Source organism: Chiloscyllium plagiosum, unplaced genomic scaffold (genome assembly GCF_037043375.1).
Source record: "Chiloscyllium plagiosum isolate Xiang-an unplaced genomic scaffold, Cpla_swu_hap1 HiC_scaffold_17, whole genome shotgun sequence".
Lineage (NCBI taxonomy): Eukaryota > Metazoa > Chordata > Chondrichthyes > Orectolobiformes > Hemiscylliidae > Chiloscyllium > Chiloscyllium plagiosum.
This window is the reverse complement of record NW_028270155.1, coordinates 54745368-54760479: the sequence shown is the minus strand read 5'-3', so window position 1 is coordinate 54760479 and position 15112 is coordinate 54745368. Positions and strand designations below refer to the sequence as shown.

The 15112-nt window shown below is 36.5% G+C and overlaps 1 protein-coding gene across 1 annotated transcript in view; it reads left to right on the top strand.

Moving 5' to 3' along the window:
- LOC122558738 (dynein axonemal heavy chain 5-like) overlaps nt 1-15112 on the top strand; it is a 269744-nt gene that overhangs the window by 244385 nt on the left and 10247 nt on the right. The window contains exons 75-78 of the mRNA XM_087996146.1: nt 3591-3796; nt 5541-5744; nt 8585-8800; nt 10352-10564. Of these exons, the coding sequence (XP_087852272.1) occupies nt 3591-3796; nt 5541-5744; nt 8585-8800; nt 10352-10564 (839 nt within the window). The remainder of the gene's footprint in view (nt 1-3590; nt 3797-5540; nt 5745-8584; nt 8801-10351; nt 10565-15112) is intronic.

Genomic DNA, 15112 nt, shown 5'->3' with positions numbered 1-15112 from the left:
TGTGTGATGATTAAATGTTATTTTTAGATCAGCATGTGTTTCCATGTGAGTGAACCATGGTGTTTCAGCTAGTTCCATTTGTCGAATTACTATGTGGCAATTCATTAGGACGTTTGGATGTAAATTCAGTATTCTCACAACTTGGAACTTAATTTTGAAGCCTTACCTGATCTTCATGTTATGTTATCACTTTGCATGCTTTGTGTTGGCTCAGATGATCATATTTGACAATAGAGAGAATTGTCAAATACTCTCTGCCTTTCCAGTTTGAACCCAACAGATGGAAATGTTTTAAAAAGTTGAAATCTCCACCTCTTAGAAATATGGTGATCAAAAAAAATGTTGACTTATGTCATTTTCTGTACACCCCAAGTCTCTAATGGTATTATATAGATCTGATAATGTTGACAATGAATGCACTACTTATTTGAAACATTAATTGTCAGGATGTGGACATCACTGGTAATGCTAACATTTATTTTACCACACTAGAGAAACTACCCTTTCTAAGTTCAGAGTCGACTATAACAATGTGGGACTGGAGTGATACATAGGCCAGACAACAGGTTTCTTGGCCTAAGAACATTTTATTTTTTGGTGAACTTGGATGGCTGATAAAGCTTTGTGTGTTGAAATTTGATGAATTATATGCAACATAATATTACTCTTCTACTGTCAACTCAATCTATCTATTTATAGTGTACATAAAAACTTCAAATAGCGTTCAAAAAATCTTATTTCTCATAATTTATGTTTTCGCTTTACTTATTTTCTTTCTTACAGTGCTCCCATATGAAAAAAATTGAAACTAAAGAAAAAAGCATACACCAATTCAATAGACAACAAGGGAAAGATTGACAAAAGGACATGTGAAAAGGTTAATAATAGCCTCACAAACAAATCATGTAGGAAGGGAAAGACGAAGTGCAGGATTAAGTTATCAATGAAAATTAAAATAATTTGTATTCAACAGATATATGAAGAACAAAAGAAAGCCTCAAGATAGTAAATTGTTCATTGAGGGATGTACTCAATAAACTCATTGGTAATGGTTGGAAACCTGGCAGAAATATGCAGTAATTACACTGTCTTGCTGTTTACCTGGGAGCCAAACATACTGGACCTGACATTATAAGAAGGGATTAAAAACAATATGATGTTTAAGATCAAATTAGGGAACTTACTTATGAATTGGGAACAGAAGGTGGTCATTTGGCTCATTAAGCTCCGAGGAGCAGTAAAATTGACGTTTCAGGCAAAAGCTTTCTGTCAGTCAATGAGATCATGGCTGGTCTGGAAAAGAATTGAATAACCAAATGAACTTTAGGGAGGATAAGATCCCTGGTCCAGATGGATTGCATTCTTGTATACTAAACAAATTAGGGAAGAGATTACAGAAACATTGTTATATATATGGAAAAGGGAGCTGTGCCAAAGAACTGATGGACAGTTATTATGATAATTATATTAAACTGATTAGTTTAAAGTCAATAATATGAAAGATATTGGAATGCTTACTCAAATTTGTAATAGAGAAGTATCTTGACACTGAAAGTATTGGAAAGAGCAGTCAGTGGATTCTAAGAGTGAAATTCATATTTGACAAACCTCATTTGATTATTTGAAAAACTAACAGATGTTGGAGGGATGGGGGTGTGTGTGGGGACATGTTTGGGGCTAGTGGTTTGGGTTGGGTTGGCTTTTGCTGTTAAGCACTGAATTGCACCAGATACTGAACAGTTTAACAATTCTAGGGTCAGTATCTGGATCAATGGCCCTTATGTAGCCTAAATCCCTAATCCTGAGATCAATGTAAGAGAGAGTCGTAGAGAATCCAGGGCAGTTCAAATCAGTCTGGCAGCAGTTTAAACTTCCTGAGCAATTACAAGAGCTGTGTGTGTATCAGGATGATGGATCTGAACTCAGCAGCAATTTACATTTAGTCTATCACTCCCAATACTCAAATATCCAGCCCATGGAGTCAGGGACAGGTAGCAAAAAGTATAGAAAATTGGCTACAAAACAATAAAGAATAGAGATTAAAGGTAATTACTCAGCCTGGGAAAAGGTGGAAAGTGATTTTTCACAAGGACCGACTATTGGAATCTACTGGAACTGCTGGTTTTTATCATTTACATACGTCATTTGAACTCAAGAATTACAAATACAATTTTAAAATTTGCAGATGACCCCATTTTGAGGAGTGCAGTTAAGGAAGACTGCAACACAATATAGAAAGACAAGAATGAACTTGCAGAATGTGTGTGTAACTGACAAAGGAACTTCAATATTGAAAGTATGAGATGGTTAGAAGAATTGGCAAAAAGACTTAATAAGCCACATAATCCTTGGAAAATAATTGTTTATATGGGGTAAATGGATCTGTAGGTGCAGATATTACAAACCACTAAAAGTAAAGATGTAGATTTATCAGACCATAAAAAAGCAAAGCACATGGATTCATTTCTAGAAGGATAATATTGAAAAACAAGGGTATTATGTATGTAAGTTAGCTCGCTGAGCTTGAAGGTTTGTATTCAGATGTTTCGTCACCATACTAAGTAACATCATCAGGGAGAATCCCATCAATAAACACACCAATTTAGACCCCCATCTACCTTCCCTTGAAAAAAAGAACCGGAAATGACATCACCCACCTTAAGAAACCAAAACCTATAAATAGAGAGGCGGAACATACCACCAGCACTTCACTGGAGACTCTCACCGATGATGTTACATAGTCAGGGTAACAAAACATCTGAAAACAAACCTTCAAACACAGTGAGTTAATTTACATACTTATCATCAACCTGAGCTACAAATCTTCTCAAAAATCACTAACAGAGGTATTATGTTAAACTAATGTGGAATCTTGTTTAGACCACACTTCAGCATAATTTTGAAAAAATTAAAACTGGAGAAGGACCAAACAAAGCCTGAAATTATACAAGAACGGAGAAGCTCCATCTACCAGGAAGAATTGGATGAGCTTGGGTTTTTTTTCCCCTGTGGGAAATGGAGTATTTAGTGGTGACGTGACAGAGGTCATTAGAATTATGAACAGGTTTGATCGGGTGGATCGAGAGATGTTTTCACATGTTGGCAACATTGGATCTGAGGGCCAAAATTTAACATAATTACCAATGAATCCAGTCTGGGAATTCAGGAGAAACGTCTATCTCTAAAGAATGATTAGAACTTAGAATTAATTTAGCAGTAAATGTTGTGAAAGATATAACTGCATATAATGGGAAGCTAGATAACACAAGGTAGAAATGATTAGAAAGACAGGTTGATGCAGTTAAATTTCGAAGGTTGAAAAGGGGGCTGATGAGAAGCATAAACATCAATATGTTAGACTGAATGAAATGCATGTGTAACAATGAATTGTTTTTACATATTTTAATGCCTTCCTTAAAGATTTATATCAAACGCTCATGTCCTCAAGACCATTGCTTAAACCTGAGATGTGCCTTCGATGAATTGACAATTGACCATAGAATCAGAAATTTATATCAAATAAAGCTTGTAAATTTAAAGATTGCCGAGAGAATTTCACCAACGCAATTCTAATTTTATTGACTTTTAAGGTATCAGCCAAGACCAACTAGACATTAATAACACACCACATTGGAAACCCATGCTATATGCAATAGCTTTCCTTCATTCCACCGTGCAGGAAAGACGTAAGTTTGGACCTCTTGGCTGGAATATTCCTTATGAGTTTAATCAAGCTGATTTAAATGCTACAATTCAGTTTGTGCAAAACCACCTCGATGATACAGACAGCAAAAAGGTACAAAAACTTTTTCTCTGAGATGAACAGTTCATATTTTTAATTATAGCCATTTGGTTTTTGTTTCACTAAGTGTAATTATAATTCTAAATAATTCAAATTTCCTCTAAATGCTGGTGCATTGAAAGCAATATGGACTGATAGTGGTCCCCATTTCTTTCCTGTTCATGTTGCACATTGTAACAGAGGGGGAATATCAAAAATCGAGTGTAGTTGCATTCTGTTGGTACAAAAAGAGGTAGGCAGACTTAGAAATCCAAAACTCAAAAATAATGTTTTCTATGAAGTATTGGAGAAGGGAAATATTGCTATAGAGAACACTGATATTTGATACATAATTCCATGAAAATGTTATGTACTGAACAGCCTTTTAATGATCTTGTTTGTAAAAGAAAAACCTGCAGTTGTGTAGTTACTTAAATGAGGTAAAACCTCTCAAAGCTTTCAGTAGAGCTTAATCAGAAAGTTTTGGCACCTAGCTACATGTAAATTAGTGACCAAATGTTTGATCAACATGGTAAGTCTTACTGAGCCTTACTCAGTCTTACTAAGAAGGGAACACAAGAGCCTTATGTTTAAAAAACTGAAGACACAGCTGACAAAGATGGAAGAAAGAAAATCAGGGATGCAAATAAGGCCAGAATTGGAGGAACATCTTCAGAGGGCTGAAGGAGGTTACAAAAGTAGTGAGAGGTGAGGCCATTGAGGGGCTTTAAACAAAGAATGATAATTATCAGTTAAAGGTACTGCTGGATAAGGAAACACTGTATGTTGGTGAGCACAGACATGATGTATGAATATAACATGGTGAGACCTAGGATACCGGCAGCAAAGTTTGGATGAACGAAAGCATATATTGTGGATGAAGAACAGGAGGCCTCCAGGAGAGCTTTGCATTGTCTGAGTCCTTGGGGAACCAGAAGGATGGATGGGCTGAGGGGTGATAAAACAGTGGAGAAGGAGAATATATGTTGGGATGATCATCATATCGTCAGGTAAAATGCCTTTTACGTTTCTCAGTTAACCCACATAGGCACCAATTAAAAATGCAGACAGCTTGAACTGCTGTCCAGCCTCAACCTATGGCATTGAATGTCCAGCTGCTCAGAGCTGGATGAGAGTGATCGTTAAAAATTTTCACTCAGTTCTTGTCCTTCCTCTCCATATCTCCTCCTGAGAGCACGATTGAGATTGGTCAGTATGACCATTCAGAATGGTCACAGGCAAAAAGTTAAATTCTCTTATTCAGTCTCCCACATGCATTGTTTTCCAGGCAGGACTCTAATATCCCATTATCAATGGAATGAGAGATTTTCCCTCACTCTGCATTATTGACATCTGTGGTTTAAATTTTAGATTTTTTTGGAAATAGCTAATATGGGAATTGTCATTGACAGGTACCAATCAATAGAAATTATTTCCCAGCAAGAATTGCTTTCAGTAATTCTTTGTTATTTTGCTTTCTCAACTACCTCCTGTGTTGGAATTGTCCACCTTCTCTTATGTCCTTGTCAAGGTTAAAGCTTATCATCTGCAGACTGCACTCTATATCATAATAGAAAGTGATATTCGTTGTATCTGCTTGTCGTGTGATTGCATCTCATCATTTGATCTCTTTTTCTTAAACTGCATATTTCCAAAGTATTGTTATCAACTGTAATTTATATTTCAACCTGTCATTTCTAGTTTTAGTCTGGTTCTAGATTAATTGGAGAATGCATATATACTTGATCCTGTTTACCAGGGCCTATCTTGGAATACAGTTTACTACATGATTGGAGAAATCCAATATGGAGGTCGTGTCACAGATGATTACGATAAGCGACTGTTGAAAGCTTTTGCTAAAGTGTGGTTTGGTGAGCATATGTTTGGACCAAGCTTCTGCTTTTATAAAGATTACACCATCCCTAACTGTACTACAGTGGAACAATACTTGCAACATATACAGGTTTGTTTTTTTTTCCAAAAATCCATTTTTTTGCATGGTATATGTGATTGCATTGTGATTTTCTTCCTGACAATACTTCCATGGACACGGTAAATTAGTAGTAGGTTCAAGCATCTATGAGCATAAAGTTGTGCTTCATTTGGTTTGCTGTGACTTCAGAGATCCAGCTGTAATTAGTTTAGAAATCTGGGATAATTGAGTGGGAGAAGGTAACAGAGATAGCAAGGTGATGGCAGATGATAGATTGCAGATTGGAAATGAGTATAGTGTGCAGAAACCTGTTGAGGAATTGCAATACCCTATGCCTGTTATCTGTTATTATTTAAAAGCAATTAATTTATATAATACAATATAAAAGAAAGAAAATTTCAAGTAGCCTAAAAATTCCTACACAGAAAACAGTCTGTATCTGTCTAAATAATAAAAATATCTATGTCCACATTTCATATAAATCTTCTTTTATCGTATTTCCCTGTCATGCTTAGTTATAGGCAAATACATTCTAGGCAAACTTCTCATACAGAATAATGATAACATGCAAAGAAAGAAAATAAAGATTTTATCTCAAATTCTGACTCCCAACCTAAGGCATATTGAAAGACTAAACAGTGGTATCCTTTATATATTTATTACCATTAAAAAATTCAACTAGATTATGTTTTGAGTGAAACTTTGCATTCATAAGGCAACTTTAACAAAAGAAAATATCTTTTATGTCTTGCAAAGTTTAACACTTTTTAATTGTGTGACATCCAATTTAACATAACCGATTCCATTCAATATTTGCTGCTGTATATAAAGACAAATACATATAACAGCTAATACAAATGGGTTTGCATTATGTACATAATAAAAAAGAATTATTTGATAATTTTTGTTAGAATGAGAGTGTGTATGAGAATGCTTTTGATTGTGGAAGCAAAAAGTTAAAACATGTAAAGTCATGCTGCATCAATTTGATGTGACTACAGTGGTTCCTATCTTAAATGATCAGTTTTAATAGCATTAATATGGCTTTTTGACATGTCCATCACAAAAAAGGACATAATATTAAACAAAAAGTGATACTTGGAAATGAAAATACTAGCCATACTGGAGCCTCAAAATGAAATGTACAAGACCAGTATGTCTCATTTGTCAGTTTTGCTGGTTATTTCTTTAAAGTTTCTCAATCAATCAATTACTTTTCAGACTGGAGTTGTTATTATGATGTAACGAAATGTGGAAATCAATTTGTCCAAAGCAAACGCCTTGAAACAACACGTTTGGTTTTGAAGAAAAACTTGCTTGTGCATGGTATTTTGAAAGGAGACTCTGGGAATTCTCCCAGTTTTCTGCATATAGTGCCATGGAGTCTGTTGCCATTCACCCATACCACCGAAATGAGTAAATGATCTTTGTCCAAAGTCTAAACTAAAACAGGGAATGGTGATTGCTGGAGATCTGAAATAAAAACAGAAATTGTTGGCAAAACTCAGCAGGTCGTGCAGCACCTGTGGGGAGAAAGCAGAGTTAACATGTTGAGTACAGTGACTGTTCTTCAGTTCTGCAATTTCTGGTTTTGTTTCACTTGCCCAAAGTCTCTTGGCTATTTCAACAAATAAGAATGAAATTGCTGGTGATAAAAATATAACTTCTTCATATATTGCACTATTAGCTGCAATTGAAAATGTTTCTGAGAGTTAAGAGTCAAAGGAAAAAAAGTTGTTTTTAACTCCTGTGATCCTTTCCATAAATACAATAGTTCAACTGTAAAATTCGAAGACTGATTTATCAAGCCAAATTTCATAGTTTGTTTCACTTTTTTCTAACATGGTGGTCTTCCACTGAAACAAAAGAATGGAATACTATGGATAAGGTTTTAACAAAAAAACAGTATATTATGCAAAAGAAAAAAGTGTAAACCAAGATTTTTACATGTAACATCATCTGAAAGCTTTCAAAACACAAAACAAAAATAGAGTTCCACCTTTCCCAGCAGTATCCCTTACAACACTCAAACACCAGAGAGAATTCCCTTCTCTATCCAGTTTTTAAGTTTGACTTAACCATTGCTTTCAATTCCAATGTTTCAGATTTTGAGATTCTTTTCGCTTCTCCGTTTAATATTTACACAACTGATCTGGGATTTTCTCATCTTTAATTGACCTCTTCAGGGTTCCAACAAAAGAATTCTGGTCTGGAACTTTCAAACTAAAACTTTTACTTATTTCCTAACTTTTCTGAACTAACTCCTCTCTCCAGGAGAAACTGTTTTATATGCCCAACTTTAACCAGGGCATCTACAAACTGAAGCCAAAAGTTTTCTAAGCTGAGTATATTCCCAAATCAATTCAGCTCCTGATGCTTCTAACTGAAAGCTGGCTCATGCTCTTCAATATTTATTCCATACAATTGTAAGACTCCCCCATTGCTAAAAAAAAATCCCAAAGCTCTCTAGGAATTGTCTCTCTCGTACTGCTTTGAAAAAACTATGGTTCTGGAAATGCTGACAAGTTAATCATTAAACCCCCTCAAGCACACAGACTAAAACCCACATGCCCTGATTTCAGAATCTAAATTCTAAAACAAATGATGTTAAAATCTATGTAAATTGCACATATCACATATTGATCTCCACTTCTCCAAAGAGAGTTAGGAGAAATGCTTTAAATAACTAAAAAAGCAATTTGTGCTGATTTTCCAATGATTCCAAAGAAATAATGTTATGAGATTAGTGGAGACTGTAGATACGTCTCCTCAAATTTGCAACCTGAAATATGCATGAAAAGTTTGTTATACCCTAAATAAATAAGAATAAAATTATGCCTGTCTGCGTAATGTATTTTTATTTTTCATAGAGTCTGCCAGCATACGATACACCAGAGGTCTTTGGCCTCCACCCTAATGCTGACATCACCTATCAAAGGAAACTAGCCCAGGATGTGCTTGATACAATTCTCAGCATCCAGCCAAAAGATAGCTCAACTGGGGTCGGAGAAACACGGGAGTCTGTAGTTGTCCATTTAGCTGATGACATGTTGATGAAATTACCTCCAGATTACATAACTTATAAAGTATGTTGTGTAAAAAATCCTAATTTGCTGTGTTTAAAATTGGAACCCTAAATATTTCATGTGCTTGAAAACACGGATTAACTGAAATATCATCCTGCAAGATATATTTGTAGACTTGAAAGTGTTGTATATAAATATTATACATGTTTAATACCATTATAGAGTTGAATTAGATGAAGCAGAAACTGGTACAATAACATTGCTCAATGGTACATTATTAAAATAATTAGACAAGGCAACACATGCCCACATTGTTTTTCAGCTTTTCAACATTACTGAGAATGCATATTGTAAAATACATTAATTTCTGAAACATAATACTTTTGATTTCAGCTTTAAACACATGACTATTTAGCAAAGTAGCTATTGTTTGCATGTCTTGGATTTTCTGTTCTCCCAACCATCCTAGATTTATAAAATGTGTACCAGACTTCGACTCTTGAAGGACATCTATCTTCAAATAGTGGCAACTTTAGTATGTTGCAGAGAAGGGAGAATGATTTGAATACACAAACATTCAAGGAAAATATAAACAAACAGACCTGTATCAGACCACCGTGAGGCCTTATAGATTACCAACCTTTTATATGCACATACAAGGTAGAGATAAGCTAATATTAATATGATTCACCTTGCAGCAAAGAATGCTGATTCCAGCACCACTTCACTTTAGTTTCCATTTCAGCCCAGGGTCAAATATGTTGATGCTGTCTCATTTTTGATGAGGAAATTACATCCAGATGCCATGATTGTTGTTTTTGCATTGTGAATGAGGTAGCTATTTCTAACATTTGCTATAACTAACAACTTTGCAGATGGCTGCTCCCTTTAAATTATAGGTTATTTGAAGGCAGCATTTCCCTCGAGCTTCTTCTGATTGTGTAAACGATTGCTTGCGAGGTGAGGATAAACCAGTTTATTTTAAGAAGGAACATTGGAATAAATTAATTAAAATGGCTTAGGAGTTACTTTGTCGATTAGTAATTTTACTCAGATTGAGAAAGTTTGCAACTGATAGTTTAAAATACATTTTTACTTGTTTTGATTTTAAGGTGGATGCTTGTAGGTTGAAAGCCACTCCAGTATTTCAGAATATATTCTAGTCTGACATTACTGAGGAAGTCCTAAATGTTTGAAGGTGGTACCCTTGGATGAGATATGAACTGAAATTTTTAAAGATCTTGTGGTACTGTCTAATGAAGAACAAAACATTTTCCAAGCATTCTGATCAACATTTCACTCTCAACCTATTCTATCAAAAGCAGATGAGTTGGCTGTTTTATCTTACTTGGCATTTGTGTAAAAGTGATTCTGGGTTTTCCTGCATTATAGCATGACAACAATTCAAAATAATTTGCTGTATATAAAGCTTTTTGAGAAGTTACTGAGCTACAACAGTGTGCTATTTAAATATAATTCATTAATATTGTCTCATTTTATCTAATATTTTACGTGCAATAGGTTTGATGGAATGCTTTGTTTCACTTCATAATAATAATTTATTTGTTCTTTACTTAATATTGTATTTCAGTTTTCTTTTCTTTACTCCAGGTTAAAGAAAGGTTGGCACAAATGGGTATTTTTCAGCCAATGAACATCTTCCTCCATCAGGAAATCGATCGTATGCAACAAGTGATTTCATTGGTGCGCAACACACTAATAGATCTGAAACTTGCCATAGACGGTTCAATTATAATGAGTGAAAACTTGCGCGATGCACTGGACTGCATGTATGTTGCACGTATACCTACCAGGTGGCTAAAGGTAAGATAGATGCTTTATAAGTAAATGTATATGAATGGTGATTGGGATGGAGTAGCTTCCACACCAACTGTTATTTTCACACAGTTCTTTCAATCATACAAGATCATTTCCTGCTAGAATTTTGTCTGATTAACTCTTTTGTTTGTTTTAAGTTGCAACTTTTCAAAAAACATTTTATGATAATTGTTATACTACACTGTTTATGATGTAGCACACTGATTCACCAACATACAATAGCATCAAGGTAAAATCTTTGCTTATTTACTGACTATGTAGTTGTGGCAAATGATTAACATTTAAGAATTAAGTCACTTATAATAGTACAGTAATCGATCTATATTTTAAAGGTCATCTGCAACAATGCTTTGATTGTGTTAAAAGTTAAACTCAATAGCTGGATTTACAATCAAGTAGAGAGATTGCACACATGAGGCAGGTTATACCATTTAGGAGCCAGTCTGTGTCAGAGAGTTGATTGGAGACGATAAATCACCTCTCAAAATAATATATTGGCTTGAAATGGTGTTTTATAATGTCAGAACTGAAAGGAAATTAGCACATCCTGTAAATATTTTATTTTCTCTACCAGACCGTTATTTTGAAACATTTTTAAAAATAACATTCATATATTTTATAAAGTTATTATGCATTTGGACAGACAGTACTTACAGAAGGCTACATGCATATCTAAAATGGGATGGGCAATAGTTTGAGCTTATGCTGGAGTCAGCACTTAGTTTGATATGGAAGATAATTTGGTGAGTTTTCTGCACCACCTCTGTACACTTTGCAATGCCCAACTGTATTACTTTGGCTATCATAATTTTGCAGACATCTTCCTTGTCATGGTGACATTTGAATTTAATGCTCATGTTCACATTGATGGCACTTTCTATTGGCAACTTTTGTAAAGCTGACCCTGCAGTAAACTATACTGTAGTATGTTAAACGTCAACATTTGTATGTCCGGTTAATTGTTTATAATACATATAGGGTCTGACCCTATACAGGCAACAAGCAAAGCTAATGTCATTTACAAAATACCTTGCAAGAACTGTACCAAACACTACATTGGACAAACAGGCAGAAAACTAGCCACCAGGATACATGAACATCAACTAGCCACAAAAAGACATGACCCATTTTCACTAGTATCCTTACATACAAATGAGGAAGGACACCACTTCGACTGGGACAACACATCCACCCAGGACAAGCCAAACAGATACATGCGTGAGAATTCCAAGAAGCATGGCATTCCAACCGGAACTCTATCAACAAACACACTGACGTGGATCCCATTTACCACCCCCTGAGAAAAAGAATGGGAAATGACATCACCACTGGAAATGATGTCACCAACCCAAGGAAACATAAATAGAAAGTGAGCCATGCCATCAGTGCTTCATCCGGAAGCTCACTGATGATGCTACCTAGCATGGTGACGAAACGCCTGACAATGAACCTTCCAGCTCAGGACCAAACCTACATCCAGAAGACCCCATATTTCCAAAGAATTCCACAAAGTTCAGACATCAGATCTACTGTGCACACATTGTGCTTCCCACACCTGGGTTACAAAAATTACACATAGAGTCATACAGCACAGAAACAGACCCTACGATGGTAAAAGATAGACAGGATCTAAAAGTTAAAGTTCTAATTTGAAGAAGGCCAATTTTGACAGTATTAGGCAAGAAATTTCAAAAGTTGATGGGTGCAGATATTTGCAGGAAAAGGGAGGCTGGAAATTGTTAAGCCTTCAAAAGTGAGATAACGAGAGTCTAGATAGAATATGTTCCAATTGGGGTGAAAGGCATTGCTAGTAAGTGAAAGGAATGCTGGTAGAGAAATTGAGGTTGTGGTTAAGAAAAAGAAGGAAGCATATATCAGGTATAGACAGGATTGATTGTGTAAATCCTTACAAAAATATAAAGGCAGTAGGAGTATACTTAAGAGGGAAATCAAGAGGGCAAAAAGGGAACATGAGATAACTTTGGCAAATAGGGTTAAGAAGAATCCAAAGGAATTTTATAAATACATTAAGGACAGAAGGGTATCTAGGGAAAGAATAGGACCCCTCAAAGGTCAGCAAGGCAGCCAATGTGTGGAACCGCAGGAGATGGGGGAGATACTAAATGAGTATTTTTCATCAGTGTTTATTGTGGAGAAGGACATGGAAGATGCAGAATGGGGAAATAGACATCTTGAAAAATGTCCATATTACAGAGGAGGAAGTGCTGGATGTCTTGAAACACATAAAAGTGAATAAATCCCCAGGACCTGTTCAGGAGTACCCTAGAACTCTGTGGGAATCTAGGGAAGTGATTGCTGGGCCTCTTACTGAGATACTCATATCGTCGACAGTCACAGGTGAGGAGTCTGAAGACTGGGGATTGCCTCACATGGTGCCACTATTTAAGAAAGGTGGTAAGGAAAAGCCAGGGAATTATGGACTGGTGAGCATGTCATCGATGGTGGGCAAGTTGTTGGAGGGAATCCTGAGGGACAGGATTTGGATAGGCAAAGACTAATTAGGGATAGTCAAATTGACTTTGTGAGTGAGAAATTATATCTCACTGACTTGATTCAGTTTTTTTGAAGAAATAACAAAGAGGATTGATGAGGGCAGAGTGGTGGATGTGATCTATATGGACTTCAGTAAGGCATTCGACAAGGTTCCTCATGGTAGACTGGTTAGCAAGGTTAGATCTCATGAAATACAGAGTCAACTAGCCATTTAGATACAGAACTGTCTCAAAGGTAGAAGACAGAGAGTAGTGGTTGAGGGTTGCTTTTCAGACTGGAGGCCTGTGACCCGTGGTGTGTCACAAGGATCGGTACTGGGGCCATGGCTTTTCATCATTTATATAAGCGATTTGAATGTAAACATAGGAGGTATAATAATGATTTGGATGTGAACATAGGAGGTATAGATAGTAAGTTTGCAGATGACACCAAATTGGAGGTATAGTGGACAGCAAAGAAGGTTACTTCAGAGTATAACAGGATCTTCATCAGATGGGTCAATGGGCCAAGGAGTGGCAGAGTTTAATTTAGATGAATGTGAGGTGCTGCATTTGGAAAGGCAAATCAGGGCAGGGCTTATATATTTAATGGCAAGGTCCTGGGGAGTGTTGCTGAACAAAGAGACCTTGGAGTGCAGGTTCCTAGTTCCTTCAAAGTGGAGTCTCAGGTAGATAGGATACTGACAAAGGCATTTAGCATGCTTTCCTTTATTGGTCAGAGTACTGAGTATAAGAGTTGGGAGGTCATGTTGCGGCTGTACAGGACATTGGTTAGGCCACTTTTGGAATACCGTGTGCAATTCTTGTCTCCTTCCTATTGGAAGGATGCTGTGAAACTTAAAAAAAGGTTCAGAGAAGATGTTGCATGGGTTGGAGGATTTGAGCTATAGGGAGAGGCTGAGTAGGCTGGCACTGTTTTCCCTGGAGAGCAGAGGCTGAAGGGTGACGTTATAGAGGTTTATAAAATCATGAGGGGCATGGATAGGATAAATAGATAAGGTCTTTTTCCTTGGTTGGAGGTGTCCAGAATTAGAGGGCATAGGTTTAGGGTGAGAGGGGAAAGACTAAAAAGAGACTAAGGAGCAACGTTCTCATGCATAGGGTGGTGCATGTGTCTACCAGAGGAAGTGGTGGAGGCTGGTACAATTACAATATTTAAAAAGCCTCTGGATGGATATATGAATAGGAAGGGTTTAGAGGAATATTGGCCAAATGTTGGCATATGGGACTAGATTAATTTAGGATATCTGGATGACATGGACGAATTGGACTGAAGGGTTTGTTTCCATGCAGTACGTCTCAATGACTCTATGCTGAACATAATCCCAAACTAAACCAATCCCACCTGCCTGCTCCTGGCCCAAAACTCTCCAAACTTTTCCTATTCATGTGCTTATCCAGATGTCTTTTAAATGTTGTAATTGTACCAAATCCATCACTTCCTCAGGAAGTTAATTCTTCACACGAACTAACCTCTGTGTGAAACATTTGCCTCTCATGTCTTTTTTAAATCTCTCTCCTCTCACCTTAAAAACGTGCCCCCTAGTCTTGATTTCCCCCATCCTGCAATTGGAGGCAGCTACACATTGTATATTGGCAGCTGCCACCACAACATGCACATACGTGAAATGTGACCTATCACCATTCCTGAAGCTGGGAAAATGGTGTTGGATGGATGCTCAGGGGCAGAATTTCTGGTCTTCAGTCCTCTCTGCCATTTTCACAATGAGAGTGAGGCTCTCTGTCCTGTGAAAATTGAAGCCTTAGTATCGATATAGTCTTAATTAGTCAATGTTCAAACATACCTGAAACATTGTCAGCCACACGAATGAGTAGTCTAAGAGACAGCTATTTTTCTGGTGCAATATAGGGTGCTTTTTTTGGGTTATGAATAAACCTTCTTTCTCACGTGGTGCAGAGGGAATTTCAACCTGTTTTGAAATCATTTCTATATAAACCAGCTACCTGTCTGAGCAAGATCTGTCAGTAAGTTGAATGAATATTTATTAATGTATCCATG